This window comes from Gorilla gorilla, chromosome 21, assembly GCF_029281585.2.
Source record: "Gorilla gorilla gorilla isolate KB3781 chromosome 21, NHGRI_mGorGor1-v2.1_pri, whole genome shotgun sequence".
NCBI lineage: Eukaryota > Metazoa > Chordata > Mammalia > Primates > Hominidae > Gorilla > Gorilla gorilla.
In genome coordinates this window covers 49,029,133-49,044,650 of record NC_073245.2, presented here as the reverse complement: position 1 = coordinate 49,044,650, position 15,518 = coordinate 49,029,133, and the positions used below count along the sequence as shown (strand labels likewise).

At 50.4% G+C, this 15,518-nt stretch overlaps 1 protein-coding gene across 2 annotated transcripts in view; it reads left to right on the top strand.

Moving 5' to 3' along the window:
• Positions 1–15,518, top strand: part of MTCL2 (microtubule crosslinking factor 2) — an 85,800-nt gene that overhangs the window by 30,261 nt on the left and 40,021 nt on the right. For both annotated transcript variants that reach the window (XR_010132206.1, XM_019017272.4), the window contains exon 3: positions 4,732–4,890. Coding sequence is in view for 1 of the 2 variants with exons in the window: in XM_019017272.4 (XP_018872817.3) it covers positions 4,732–4,890 (159 nt within the window). In the remaining variant the exon portion in view is untranslated. The remainder of the gene's footprint in view (positions 1–4,731; positions 4,891–15,518) is intronic.

Below are 15,518 nucleotides of genomic sequence, written 5' to 3'. Positions count from 1 at the left end.
GCCTCCCAAAGGGCCAGAATTACAGGCATGAGCCACCATGCCCGGCCTTGTTTCTTTGTTTCTTTCTTTCTTTCTTGAAACGTAGTCTCTCTTTGTCACCCAGGCTGCAGTATGGTGGCCGATCACAGCTCACTGCAGCCTTGACTTCCTAGGCTCTCAAGGGATCCTCCTGTCTCAGCTTCCTGAGGTAGCTGATACTGCAGGCACACACCATCGTGCCCTGCTAATTTAAAAAAGTTTTTATAGAGATGGGGATCTCCCTATTTTGCTCAGGCTGGTCTTGAACTCCTGGCCTCAAGCAGTCTTCCTACCTCGACCTCCCAAAGTATTGGAATTACAAGCGTCAGCCACCATGCCCGGCCAGGAGCTGCTCTTTCGTGAGAGCTCCCATCCCTCTCCCTGAGGATCAGGATGACAGAGGCCCAGGAGCCGAGGGGCCTGATGCCTGGGGAGCAGGGGCTGGAGGCTGCTAGTTGCACTTGGCAGGAGCCAGGCCCTAGCGCTGTAAACAGTGACCTCATGGCTGAGTGCATTTGTTTATGGTTTGGGGATTTGCCCTGGTTTCCGGAAGCCGCAGCTGCCCTGCCGTGCCTCCCTTAGTATCTCAGCCCCCCAACCTTGAGGGTAGCTGGGAGGATCAAATGGGATAGACACGTGGGGCCCTTCAAATGCCTGACACAGTAAGCCCACTGTTGGGGTTTATTATTAATACTTTTATTGTTGATGTTAATGTAATGTGTTTTCACGCATTGGGCCTATACGGCAAAATCAGGCTGAGAGTGAGACTTCAGAGTTGACCCACTCGATTTCAAACCTTAGTTCTACAGCATTCCTAGCTGTGTGACCTTGGGAAGTGACCTTTCCTTTCTGAGCCTCAGAATGGGGATAATAATCAAAGTGCTTCCCAATGGGATGAAAAGCACGTGGTGAGCACCCGGGGGATGTGCCAGCTGATTCTGTAAATCACTTGTGAGGGCCGAGGGGGCCCAGGACGACTGAGGCTCACTGAGGAGCAGGGACAAGCCCAGGCCACAGGGCTCCTGCCTCCCAGTCTGGCTGCCTGGAGTTGTGATTTTTTTTTTTCTTTTTCTGAGACCAAGTATTGCTCTGTCACCCAGGCTGGAGTGCAGTGGTGCAATCTCAGCTCACTGCAACCTCCGTCTCCTGGGTTCGAGCAATTCTCCTGCCTCAGCTTCTCAAGAAGCTGGGATTATAGGCGTGTGCAACCACGCCTGGCTAATTTTTGTGTTTTTAGTAGAGACAGCAAAGACGGGGTTTTACCATGTTGGCCAGGCTGGTCCTGAACTCCTGACCTCAAGTGATCTGCCCGTCTCAGCCTCCCAAAGTGTTGGGATTATAGGCGTGAGTCACCGTGCCTGGCCTGTGCTTTCTTTTGATACAGCAGCCATCAGGGAAAGGGAGTAAATAGGAAAGGGATTCCATGGAGAATGGGGCAGAAGGGAACTGGGGAATCATGGAGAGGATGGGAGGGGATGAAATCCATAGAGTTGTTCATGAACCCCAGAGGATCCAGAAATCCACATGGATTGTGACTTCTTGATGGGGACTGGTAGCCTCCCCAGGTGGAGGACATGGTGGAGATGGGGCATCCCTGCAGGTGGAGAGGAGCTGGCCCAGATGGGAGCTCATTTGAGAGAGGAGCCCTCACCCCAGCCAGGGGTGCAGCCCTTCCTGGATAGTGGGTGGGGTTGGCATTTGAGGGCAGCCTCTTTAGCCCTGCCAGGGCAGGTGCCACTCCCCATGTATATTCAGTCATTCACTCGTTCATCTCCCTCCCTTTTCACTTGTTGGACCCTTGGATTTATTTGTTCATCCAACAAGCATTTATTAGGCACTTAGTGTGTGCCTGACGCTGTGCTGCTGCTGGGACACATAGATGTGAATGAGGCCAAGTATGTCCGCGGCCTTGATCTCTGTACCCCACCACTCCTGCCTCCAGTGCCTAAGCAGGATGAGTGAGTGAGTGAGTGAGTTAGTGAGTGAGTATGAGTGAGTTAATGAATGGAATGTTGATCAGGACAGGGGCTTACTGGGTGACCTAACAGCCCCAAACTGGGGACCATGTTTAAATAACTTGACCTGGGTCACATAGCCAGTAAATGCTGGAACTGGGCTTGAATCTAGTTTTCCTATCTGCAAAGCCCTTGTTCTGATACTGAGGGGTTGTTCTCCCCACTTTGTGGATGAGGAAGGTCTGGTGCCCAGAGAGGCTGTGGGAGGAGCCTCATGGGCCCGCTCCTGGCTGTCCTACGAGATCCTCGGGCAGAAACAGGCAGTGGCAGTGCAGGGAGGGAGAGGCCATGCCTGGTTTCCTTTCTGGTCGTTGTTTTTCCTGGCCTGCCTCATACATTGCCAAGGGGTCTGTGCCGAGCTGGGCTTCGGCCCAGGCAGAGGTCAGAGCCAGGGAGGGCCCTCTTCCCTTCCGGCAAGGAGGAGGCACAACAGTCATTTCCGAGACCAGCAGGCATGGGGTGCTGGGCTCTCTGCCCCACATGGAGTTCCTGCTGGCGAAACCTGGGCACCCCTGGGAGACCCTGGGCTATAGTGGCCCCTCAGCCAAACCCCAGGGGCTCCCAGCCCAGCTCAACCCACACTGGCTTTGCATGACCCTGAGTGAGTCACTTCTGCTCTGAGCTCCAGTTTCCTTGTAAAATGGGGACAGGATTGGGGTGAAGATGGGTGAGTTTGGCATGCAGTAGGTATTCACCAAAGAGTAGTTCCCAATGTACATAGAGATGGAGTCTGGTTGCAATTTCCCAGCCCAGAAGGGCCTTCCTTCCTCATCCCTGCAGGCCTCCTTTCCTGGCCTCCCTCAACCAGCCAGCAGGGGACAGAACAGAGGGTGTCTACCAGGAATGGGGTGCTGTTGCTACAGAGTCCTGGACCAGGATCAGAGATTGCAGCTCCTCTAGCTTCTTTCTGTAGGGATGACTTGGACATCTGCCCACCCTTTGTCATTTTGGGCCTGTTCTACATCCCAGACAACTAGATATAGGTCTCAGGGTCACACTGTGACCTCCAGCCATCATGCCCTTCTCTGGGCTTCAGTTCCTTGGAGCAGCAGCCACCAGTCACCCAGAACTCACTGTGTGCAGGCCCCAGGCCAAGGCTTTTGTGTAATAGCTGGTTCAGTTATCCTGTCAGGCCTGTAAGGTTGACCCTGTTATTACTGCGTTCATTTTATAGTTGAGGAGACTGAGGTACAGAGAGGAAAATTGCCTTGCCCAGGACTACATGCTGGTCACTGGCAGAGATGGGATTCAGTGGTCTAGGGCCCATCTTCTCTGGGTTTCCACTGCAGCTCAATCCCCTCTCTGTTTTGTTTTGCTTTGCTTTGCTTTGTTTTGTTTTTAGGAGACAGGGTCTCGCTCTGTTGCCCAGGCTGGAGTGCAGTGGCACAATCATAGCTCACTGCAACCTCGAACTCCAGGGCCCAAGTGATTCTTCCATCTTGGCCTCCTGAGTAGTTGGGCCTGTAGGTGTGTGCCACCATGCCAAGCTAACTTTTTTGGGTTTTTTTGTAGAGGTGGGGTCTTGCTATGTTCCCCAGGCAGATCTCGAATTCCTGGGCTCAAGCGATCCCCCTGCCTCGGCCTCTCAAAGTGTGGGATTCCAGGTGTGAGCTACTGTGTCCAGCCCCTCAAAGTGTTGGGATTACAGGTGTGAGCTACTGTACCCAGTTCCTCAGTCTCCTCCCTTTAAGATGAGCTTCTGGCCCTCCCACAGGCTTTTGTGAGGACTGGGCAAGTGGTGGCTGGGAGAGGCTTTGGAAGTGTGAAGAGCCCAGGTAGCCAGGCACAGTGGCTCATGCCTGTAATCTTAGCTACTTGGGAAGCTGAGGCAGGAGGATCCCTTGAGACCAGAAGTTCAAGACTCTCCTGGACCACATAGTGAGACCCCGTTTCTTTTTATTTATTTATTTAGAGACAAAGTTTTGCTCTTGTTGCCCAGGCTGGAGTGCAGTGGCATGATTTCGGCTCACTGCAGCCTCTGCCTCCCTGGTTCAAGCAATTCTCCTGCTTCAGCCTCCCAAAGTGCTGGGCTTACAGGCACCTGCCACCACGCCTGGCTAATTTTTTGTGTTTTTAGTAGAGATGGGGTTTCACCATGTTGGCCAGTCTGGTCTCGAACTCTTGACCTGAGGTGATCCACCTGTCTCGACCTCCCAAAGTGCTGGGATTACAGGTGTGAGCCACTGCACCCGGCTGAGACCCCGTTTCTACATAAAAATGCAAAAATTAGCCAGGTGTGGTTATGCATACCTGTAGTCCCAGCTACTCAGGAGGCTGAGGTGAGAGGATTGCTTGAGCCCTGGAGTTCAAGCCTGCAGTGAGACATGATTGCATCACTGCACTCCAGCCTGGGAGACATAGTGAGACCCTGTCTCAAAAAAAAAAAAAAAAAAAAAAGCCTCAGGTAAATGAAAAGGCATTCCTGAGAACAGGGTCTTCCCAACTTTCTGGGGCTGTGCTGTGATACAGACGCTGACAGCTTGCGGTACCTAGGTTTGGGTTTTGGTTCTACTGCTTCCTTCATGAGTTTCTTGGTCTCTTTGTGCCTCAGTTCGCTCATCTGCAGCGTGGCAGTGATGCGATAGGAACCTGCCTGTCTCTGGGGTTGCCCTGCTGTGAAAGTCGGGTGGTCAGTGGGACTTGCAGTGGGGGCTCTCCTCAGCCTGCTCACATCCTTCTCTCTCCCATCCCTGCACAGGTCTCTAAGGACATCTCCATGCGGCTGCATAAGGAGCTCGAGGTGGTGGAGAAGAAACGGGCGCGGCTGGAGGAGGAGAACGAAGAGCTTCGTCAGCGGCTCATCGAGACTGAGCTGGCTAAGCAGGTGCTGCAGACGGAGCTGGAGCGACCGAGAGAGGTGAGGACCTCGTGCATCCAGCAGGGCCAGCCTAGGGCAGGTGGGCACATGCAAGCCCCCCCAAGCCAGTGTCTCTGTGAGCCCCCGCTTGTGGGAAATGGGCAGCTTATGCCTCCCTGGCAAGGTTGTTTATTCATTCATTCCTCCAACATGCATTTCCTGAGCACCTACTGTGTAAATTGTGTGCTGGACACTAAGGTTACAATGGTGAACAAAATACACCCAGTTCCTGTCCTCAGGGAGCTCACGGGGTAATGAGAGAGAGAGTCATTCATCAAAGAACCACAGCCGCTGTGGGAGGATGAACTGAGAAAACATGCAACAATGTCAGGCATGGGGCTCAGCCCTCTGTGCCTCAGTTTCCTTACCTATACAATGGGGCAGTGGTGCCCTGAGTCATTGTGAGGACCAACAGGAATAACGCATGTGGAGTGGCTGCAAGAGACTGCGAGATCCTGCCATTTGGTGTGAAGTCAGTGCGGGGGCTGGGTCTCAGGCCAGTGTCTCTGGGGTACTGGTGCTTCCCGAATGTGACCCTGAGACACATTCCTGTCTGTGTTTGTTCATGCCAGTTCCTCCCCTGGCAGACCTTCTCCTCCTGTTGTGTGTTGGGTATACAGTGTGTTATGCGCCCTGCTTGACAGTTTATCTCAAACATTTTCATGCTAACAAGGTTGCGATCATGCCCATTTTATGGATGAGCAAACAGCGCCTGAGAGAGAGGGAGGGACAACCTCAAGGCCATGCAGGGCTCAGGGGCTTCTGCAGAATGCCGGCTAGAAACCTTCAGCCTAGGTGTCCCTTAAAGGCTGGAATTCCCCCATTCCAGGGGTCTGTGTTCCAAATGGCCTGGGGTGGCTTCTGGCCCTAGAGGCAGAGCCAGGCCTTAGCTCTCTGCCTGCTGATGAGATATGAGGATCGTGCATTCTTCTAGGGCACACTCCTCGCTGCAGGCGCTGCCTGCCTTCCTCCCCCGAGGGCAAGCCTGCCAGTGTCCTTGGACTGAGACACCACAGCCCAAGGCCAGAACATTCCTCCAGCCATCCTTCCCACTGGGTGTGTTGGTGTGATGTGCCAGTGCCCTCTCAGTGTGCAGGGAGAGGAGGCGTTTGCTGCTAAGGGTGGCTAGCCCCCTCCCTTCATTCAGCTGCCCGCCTCCATGGCCTGGCTCATAACACGGAGCACCATCTTCACACCGTCTTGCTGCTGCAACCCTTGATACTGAAAAGGGGAGACAATTTCTGAAAGCATCTTAAGGTCACGGTACAAGTAATGAAACTGAGGCTCAGGAGGAACAGCTTGCCTGAGTTCACCCAGCCTCTCCTTAGCAGAGATGTGGCTGGAACCCTGAAGCCACTTCCCCTCTCTAAGTCTCAGTTTCTTTATCTGTGACATCAGGATAAGCAAGCAAACAAACAAGCAAAGCCTGCACGGTGGCTTACACCTATAATCCCAGCACTTTGGGAGGCCAAGGTGGGCAGATCTCTTGAGCCTAGGAGTTCGAGACCAGCCTGGGCAACATAGTGAAACTCTGGCTCTATAAAGAATGCAAAAATTAGCCAGGTGTGGTGGTGCCTGCCTGTAGTCCCAGCTACTAGGGAGGTTGAGGTGGGAGGATCACTTGAGCCCAAGAGGTTGAGGCTGCAGTGAGCTGTGATGGTGCCACTGGACTCTAGCCTGGGCTATAGAGTGAGACCCTGCATCGAGAGGGAGAGGGAGAAGGAGAGGGAGGGGGGAGGGGGAGGGAGAGGGGGAGGGGGAGGGGGGGAGGGGGAGGGGGAGGGGGAAAACAGAAAAGAAAAGACCAGCACTTTGGGAAGCCAAGACAGGCGGATAATGAGGTCAGGAGATCAAGACCATCCTGGCTAACACGGTGAAACCCCATCTCTACTAAAAATACAAAAAAAAATTAGCCAAGAATGATGGCAGGCACCTGTAGTCCCAGCTACTCAGGAGGCTGAGGCAGGAGAATGGCATGAACTCCGGAGGTGAAGCTTGCAGTGAGCTGAGATTGTGCCACTGCACTCCAGCCTGGGCGACAGAACGAGACTCCGTCTCAAAGAAAAAAAAAAAAGAAAGAAAAGAAAGTATTTGGAATTTATTTGTGAAATTTTTAAAAGAGGTAAAGCTTGTAAAGAGCCCTTTGTGGTGCCTGGTACAGAGTAGGTGCTCAAGAAACACTGGTTCACATCCTTTTGCAGCTGGTGTCAGTGAGGCTGGTCTGGCTCTCCTCACGTGCCCTGTGGTGTCTCAGGCTTGTGCACAGGAGGTGGGAGCCTGTGTTTATTATTTGCTGTTTATCCTCTCCCTCCTCCGTCTCTTTCCTGACATGGTTTCTATGGAGACGAGGGTCCCTGAGCAATTCTTCTGCCAGAGCCTCAGTCCCATCATCAAGATCTGCCGTTGCCATCCTGACAGGCTGCCGAGGTGGTGCTGTCACCCGGCTGGGAACAGGAGCCCCTGGCCTGAGCTGATGTGGTTGCCATGGAGACAGCTCTCCGCTAGAGAGAAGGGAGGTGGCAGGCCCTGGCCGAGGGCTGCAGTGGCACTGTTGCCCAGCTACCCTCTCTTCCAGTGTCACACCCCTCCTTGTGTTTTAGGCAGAAAGCCAATACGAGTGTTGACGTGATTTATTATGGTATAGCTGCTGTGTTTGAGCCCTCACTCTGTGCCAGGCACCACACAAGCTTTGACCACACCAGCACATTGTTTAACCCTCCAACAGCCTTCCCACGGACACGGTGTGGTTGTCTTATTTTATAGGTGCCACTGTTTGTTGGCAATTTTAAAATCATGATTTAATTCCCATATCATACAACTCACCATTTAAAAGTGTACAGTTTGGGCTGGGCACAGTGGCTCACACCTGTAATCCCAGCACTTTGGGAGGCCAAGGCGGGTGGATCACCTGAGGTCAGGAGTTCGAGACCAGCCTGACCAACATGGTGAAACCCCATTTCTACTACAAATACAAAAATTAGCCGAGTGTGGTGGTGGGCACCTGTAATCCCAGCTACCTGGGAGGTTGAAATAGGAGGAGAATTGCTTGAACCCGGGAGCTGGAGGTTGCAGTGAGCCGACATCCCATCATTGCACTCCAGCCTAGGCAACAAAGCAAGACTCTGTCTCAAAAAAAAAAAAAGTGTACAATTCAGACCAGGCACAGCACTTTGGGAGGCCGAGGCAGCAGGATTGCTTGAGCCCAGGAGTTTGAGACCAGCCTGGGCAATATATTGAGACCCTTGTCTCTACAAAAATTTTAAAAATTAGCTGGACCTGATGACACAAGCCTGTGGTTCCAGCTACCCAAGAGGCTGAGATGGGAGAATTGCTTGAGCCTGGGAAACGGAGGTTGCAGTGAGCCAAGATCACGCCAGTGTACTCCAGCCTGGGTGACAGAGCGAGACCCTGTCTGAAAAAAAAACATAAAATAAAAACAACAAAAAATAAAAGTGTACAATTTAGTGATTTTTAGTATATTCATGATGTTTTGTAGCATCACCATTATCTAATTCCAGAACATTTCCATGGCCCCAGAAAGTAACCTCATGCCTGTGAACAGTCACTCCCCACTCTCCCTTTCCCTCTTGCCCCCAGCAACCACTCATCCGCTTTCTGTCTCTGGATTTGCCTGTTCTGGATGCTTCATCCAAATGGAGTCTTTGGTGACTGGCCTCTTTTACTTAGCATCAGGTTTTCAAGGTTTATCCATCCATGTTGAAGAATGTAGCAGGACCTCATTCCTCTTTATGGCTGAGTAGTCATCCATTGTGTGGGTATATGACCACATTAGATTTGTCCATTTATCTGGGTTGTTTTGGCTACTATGAATAATGCTGCTGGGAACATTCATGTGCATGTTTCTGAGATTCTGTGTTAGTTCTCTTGTGTAGATCCCAGGGAGTAGAACCGCAGGATGTAGACGTGACTGGGGAAAGACAAAGATGGGATTCAAACCCAGGACTCCACATCTCCCAAACCCGCACTGACTCTTCTGGTGTTGCCCCTACGCTCCTTGCCCCACCCTTGCTTTCCTAGGACCCTGTTGTGTCTTCAGAAACCTGGAAGAGGCTGCCCACTCCTGTGACTGCTTCCTTCCCTGGCACAGCCTTCTCATCCGGAATTCCTACCTGGTGGGCTAGGAAGGGGCTGATAGTTCAAAGCCCGGTTCTGCCTTTTTTCCAGACTTGGCACTTACTTGCAAGTGACTGTAACCTTGCGGAAATGATATAACTGTTCTAGCGCTTAGTTTATTTATTTTATTATTATTTTTGGGGGAGACAAGAGTCTTGCTGTGTCACTCAGGCTAGAGTGTAGTGGCACGATCATGGCTCATTGCAGCCTCAAACTTCCGGGCTCAAGAGATCCTCCCGCCTCAGCATCCCAAGTTGTTGGGACTCTAGGCGCACGCCACCACACCTGGCTAATTTCGTATTTTTGAAAGAGATGGGGTCTCTCACTATGTTGCCCAGGCTGGTCTCAAACTCCTGGGCTCAAGCTATCTGCCCTTCTCAGCTTCCCAAAGTGCTGGGATTACAGGCATGAGCCATCGTACCCAGCCTAGTTTGTTTATAAAATTGGAATATTATCCCTACTTCTCAGAGGTGTTTGTGAAAATTAAACAAGACAAGCAAGTAAAGTGCTTAACACAGACTAAGGACTTATTATTTTCATTAGTGTCACAACCACCGTGAGGGCTGCGGGTCTGGAGAAGCATTTGTCTTAGTTAAATAAATACATTTCTGCTTCCTCTGGCAAGGAGCTCTCTGTCTAGAGCTGCCAGTTGCCCGGGAAAGGAGCAGCTACGATGCCAATCTTCGCGTGCAGTTGGCTCCATCTGTCCTTGTGACATTTGATTTGGGGCCAATGTTTAAAACACTCTTTGTTTTCTCCCCCAAGTGATCTCTCCCTAATCAAGAGCCACATGGCCTCTCTCTGTGGCCATTTCAGCCACTTAGGAGGAAGAATGAATGCCTAAATCTTTGAGGTGCACCCCCAACCCCAGGTTCCTTCTAGAATCTATAGTAGGCCGGGCACAGTGGCTCACGCCTGTAATCCCAACGCTTTGGGAGGTCAAGGCGGGTGGATCACTTGGGTTCAGGAGTTCGAGACCAGCCTGGGCAACATGGCGAAATCCCATTTCTACAAAAAATACAAAAAATTAGCCAGATATGGTGGTGCACGCCTGTAGTCTCGGCTACTCAGGAGGCTGAGGCATGAGAATTGCTTGAACCTGGGAGGCGGAGGTTGCAGTGAGCCGAGATCATGCCACTGCATTCCAGCCTGGGTGACAGAGTGAGACCCTGTCTCAAAAAAAAAAAAAAAAAAAAAAAAAAACAAGAATCTAGAGTAAATTTTGTACCTGAAGCACAGTCTGTGCTTTCAGTGAGACCTTTCCAAACATCTCCTCCAGATTTGGTGAAAATCTGCCCTGCTGTTTTGGCAGAAGATTCATTTTGTTCCTTGGAAGGTTGGCCTTTGTTTCTTGGCGAAAGTGGGGCAGGAAGGTGTTTGAGTGCAGAGGCCCCTCCAGAGCTGTGCTCAGGCAGCTCTCTCCTGGGCTGAAGGAAAGACAAGGGAGGACATAGCTCAGGCTTCTCCTAGAAGCCTGTAGACAGGGAGATGCTTAGAGGTACCACCCTGGCTGCTCAAAGATGGCCTTGTGAGTGGCTGGCGAGTGGGGAAGCCCCTGTTGCATGCCAGGCCACAGAGTTTGTCCTCAGAGCTGGGCATGTCCCCAGGCCTTGCGGCTGCATTCCTGCTGGGGCCTAGGCACCGCCCTGCCTTGTCCCGCCCTCCCAAGGCCCAGAGCCAGAACATCTGCCTCTTGGGCAGAGACTGGCTTCATCCCTGGGGGCTCCACAAAGGGGCTCTGACAGGCCCTGGCTTTCTTGCAGGGTGCAGCCCCCCAGCCGCCTGGCCAGCTGCTGCCGTGCAGAGGGGAGGAAGGTCTTTGTGCACTCTGAGCCCGCCTTGTTTTCCCTCCAGAATGGCAGGGCTGTGTGGGAGCCCACATGGCTTAGATAAGGTGGGGGAAGTGTCAGGTCCTACCAGAAAAGGGTGGAACTCGTCTCCTCTGCCCCCAACCCTGCTTTCTGGTGAGATTCAAGCCACTCAGCTCATTCACACCTTTTCTCTGCCTGCTGGAAAGGTGTTTGGTGACTTCTTGGGGAAAGTATATTTTAAAAACCTTTTATAATGACTTTTCCCTTCCCCCCAGCAGGTAGTAGTACGTGCTTAGCAGAAAAAGATTAGAAGATTCAAATAAGCCATAGGGAATTTCTGTGTGGATGGGGAGGTGCATATACTTCCAATAAGTTTTTCTATGTATACATATATGTGTATTGTAAACGTGAATATGCTTTTTTTCTTTTTTGGAGACAAGGTCTGGCTCTGTTGCCCAGGCTGGAGTGCAGGGACGTGATCTTGGCTCAGTGTAACCTCCACCTCGCGGGCTCAAGCAATTCTCCCACTTCAGCCTCCCAGGTAGCTAGGACTACAGGCACATGCCACAACACCCGGCTAAGAATATGCATTTTGTTTGTTTTGTTTTTGTTCTTGTTTTTGAGACAGAGTTTCTCTCTTGTTGCCCAGGCTACAGTGCAGTGGTGTGATCTCGGCTCACTGCAACCTCTGCCTCCTGGGTTCAAGTGATCCTCTTGCCTCAGCCTCCCGAGTAGCTGGGATTACAGGCATGCACCACCATGCCCGGCTAATTTTTTTTTTTGTATTTTTAGTAGAGACGGGGTTTCTCCATGTTGGTTAGGCTGGTCTTGAACTCCCGACCTCAGGTGATCCACCCGCCTCAGCCTCCCAAAGTGCTGGGATTATAGGCGTGAGCCACCGCATCCAGCCAGAATATGCATTTTTTAATCTAAAAAAGTAATATAAACTCAGTGAAGCAAAAATATCATTAGAAAAGCACACAGATGCATGCCTAGCATACCTCCAAGGACAAGCTGCAGTGCTCGGTTACGTTGGTTGCCTTGGGGCAGGATAACTGGGTGACTGGGTTCACTGTATTCTTTTATGTCCTTTTTGAATGTTGAACCATGCGACTTTGTTATCTATTCAAAAATAATAGGAATAATAAAACCCATAAATTAAAGAAGAAAGCCTTCCCTAACTGCCTCCTTCAGTTCTACTCCTCAGCCTGACCCAGCATCAGCAGTTTGCTTTGTATCTTTCCAGGTCTTTCTCTAGTCTCATACAATGCAGGTTTCTATATATTTTTAAACTCTTTTTTTTTTTTTTTTTTTTTTTTTTTTTTTTGAGACAGAGTCTTACTCTTTTGCCCAGGCTGGAGTGCAGTGGTGTGATCTCGGCTCACTGCAACCACTGCCTCATGGGTTCAACCGATTCTCCTGCCCCAGTCTCCCTAGTAGCTGGGATTACAGGTGCCTGCCACCACACCTGGCTAATTTTTGTATTTTTAGTAGAGACAGGGTTTCACTATGTTGGCCAGGCTGGTCTCAAACTCCTGGCCTCAGGTGATCCAACTGCCTCAGCCTCCCCAAAAGCTGGAATTACAGGCGTGAGCCACCACACTCAGCCATTTCTTTCTTCTTTCTGTGGCTGAGTAAATATTCTGTTGTGTGGATAGACCACATTTTTTTAATCCATTCTAAAGTTGGTGGACATATTTGGGTTATAGGTTTTGTTTTGCTGGTTACTTCTTTCCCTTAACAGAGTGTCTGAGAGACTTCACCATGTCAGTGAATCTCATGATCTCTTAGTACTTTGAATGGCTTTAGGTGATCTCATTCATTCACATGTGATGCCTGACCCCTTGGTACCTGTGGAGACCCCTGGCTCTCCTCTCTGTCACTTCACTTCCTTCCTCCAGGGAGTCTGCAGTCATTGGTGGGGCTCTGGTCACCTAATCCATGGCCCAGTGTTATAAATGAGAAAATGGAATTTCAGGGAGAGGAAAGGGTTCACCCAGGGATCATAAACTCAGCGTTGCAAGGGCCCCAGAGTTGAACTCCCAGCTGAGGCCACAGCCCTTCCCACTCAGCTTGTAATAGGTGGGCCTAGATCCTTCCATAGCCGATGGTCTGAGCCCACAGCCCCCCCTTGCATGCTATACGGGGGTCTGCTTCTGTGTGCCCCGTCCAGGGCCCCACTGGCTGTGCTTGTCTGCTGCCTCCTGGCTCTTGTGGAAGGACTCGTTTTCTGACCCATAGCCCTGTTTCCTCCTCTTCCCTTCCAGCTTTTGAAAGCTCCCAGGTCAGCACTTCTCAAATACTGGCTCCTGGCTCTTGGCACCCAGCGTCTGAAATATCAGCCTCTGCTTCCCTGCCTCATTTGCATTTCAAAAGGTCTCTTTAGGATTTGATTGGGCTCTAAGATATTCTGTACTTAGGAGTCCATCTGGAGCTCTCCTTGCCTGGCACAGAGGATCCGACCTGCACTTCAGAATCACCTGAAAGCATCTGAAAAATACTGATGTCTCAGACCTACCTCAGACCACCAGTATTTTTTCTTTTCTTTTTTTTTTTTTTTGAGTAATTCTGATGTGTACCAGGTTGAGAACCACTGTGCTAGCTACACTCTGGTCCTCATCAGAGAAGACACATTTTCTCCTACCAACTCTTTGGAATTCGGTCAAGAGCTATGTCAAGAACTGGTCCCAGGTCAGCTGTGGGTGTACTGTGAGACCTTGGACAAGTCCCTGCCCCTCTGTCTTGGTTTCAGAAAAATGGGACTCAGATTAGATCAGTGGCTGTCACTTTCAGGGATGGGGTGTGAGAGGTGGGGGATGGAGCAAGCATGTATCCAAATCACCTGGGGCCATTTTCAAAAATATACCAGCCCACCTTGAAAAGTCAAAACAACCTAAGCATGGTTTTATACATACACCACCACCATGAATCACCCCTCCTCTCTTGGGAGGAAGCGCTCAAAAGAATCGTGCATCTAATTGAATGACTTCTTTAAACATTGAGAAATTTCAGTAATTGTTATTGTAACATTTCCTCCAATTCCCTCTGTAGGGCTTGTGCCATTTGGCATTCTTGCCAGCAATTTATGAGCCTTTTTGTTTCTCCATAGCTTCACCAATAGACTATGTCGTCAGATATTTGGGTTTTTGCCAATCTGATAGGTGAGAAACGGTATCTCAGTGTAATTTTAATTTGCATTTATCTAACAGGAGTGGGGTTGAATATCTTCATGTGCCTTGATGTCTTCATGTGCCATGATCCATTTGCCTTTCTTTTCCTGTGAACTGTTTTTCGTATCTCTAGCCTATTTTCCTACAGGTCTGCTGGCCCTTTAATGCTCTGTTTGTGAAACTCTTTCCATATTTAGGATATCAACCCTTTGTTGGTGTTGTACATTGCAGATATTTTTTCAGAGTTTGTCATTTATGTTTTTACTTTTCTTAAGGTGTTTTTATTTCCATGCAGAATTTGCTTGTATAATCAAATGTATCTATTTTTTCCCCTATTGCTTCTGGATTTTAAACATCTTATTTTTTTGAGGTGGAGTCTTGCTATGTTGCCCAGGCGAGTCTCAAACTCCTCAATGCAAGCAATCCTCTCACCTCAGCCTCCCAAAGTACTGGGATTACAGGCATGAGCCACTATGCCGGACCAGCTTCTGGATTTTTGAATCACTGTTTGCCATCAGTCTCTCATGACCATTTCTAAGCCTCATGTGTAATTACGATTTGTTATATTCATTTTATTGTTGTTGTTTGTTCTTTGAGACAGGGTCTTGCTATGTTGGCCAGGCTGGTCTCAAACTCTTGGCCTCAGGCAATCCTCCTGTCTTGGCCTCCCAAAGTGTTGGGATTACAGGCATGAACTACCACATCCAGCCTCCATATTCATTTTATCCATTAGTATTCATTCTGAATTACAGTTCCCACTAGATGTCAGTTTCATGAAGACAGGATTTTCTCTGAGATGGAGATTTGCATGCAGAGGTTTATGGAAGAGTCTCCTTGGGAACAACACCACAGGGAGTGAGGCAGAGCTGGAAGCTGAATTACACCAGTGATCTCAGGCGATCCCATGGGGAGCTCTGGAGCTAGGATGGCCCTCCCTGTAGAGCTGAGGCAAGGGGTCATGGACCCGTCCCTGGATGTGGGCTCCATCCACGGATAGCACCTGCCCTTGGACAAGGTGGTTCCCCTCAACCAATGGCTGTCGCTGGGAGAGGTACTCAGCTTTGAGGTCTCAGCTCTGGGAATGAGTGTCTCAGTTCCGAAGGGGAATCTGGGCAAAGCACCACAACATCCTCCCTGGTTCACTGCTGTGTTCTCTACACCTACCTACCTGGCGCTTGATAGGTGCTCAGGAAATCCTTTGATGAAAGACAAATGAGAACAGAAACACAGCTTTCCAAGTCTTCGCCGAGGCCAACTGGGTCACACATGGGAGCAGGCTGGAGGGGAGGAGCCCTGAGCAGGTGTTTTTAGAATCATCTTCTCCAGTGCTTCTGGCCTATCTCCCATTGCTGCTCACTGGGTGATCTGGAGGGCTCCTCTTACTCAACAGTCAGTGCCATCGGGGTGGGGTGGCCTGGGGACTGGGGCCCTCCCTGGACCCTGGGCACTGTGACAGCTCTCTGCATGTGCATCATTCTGTGAGCTTTCAGTCCTGACTTTTTTTTTTTTTTTT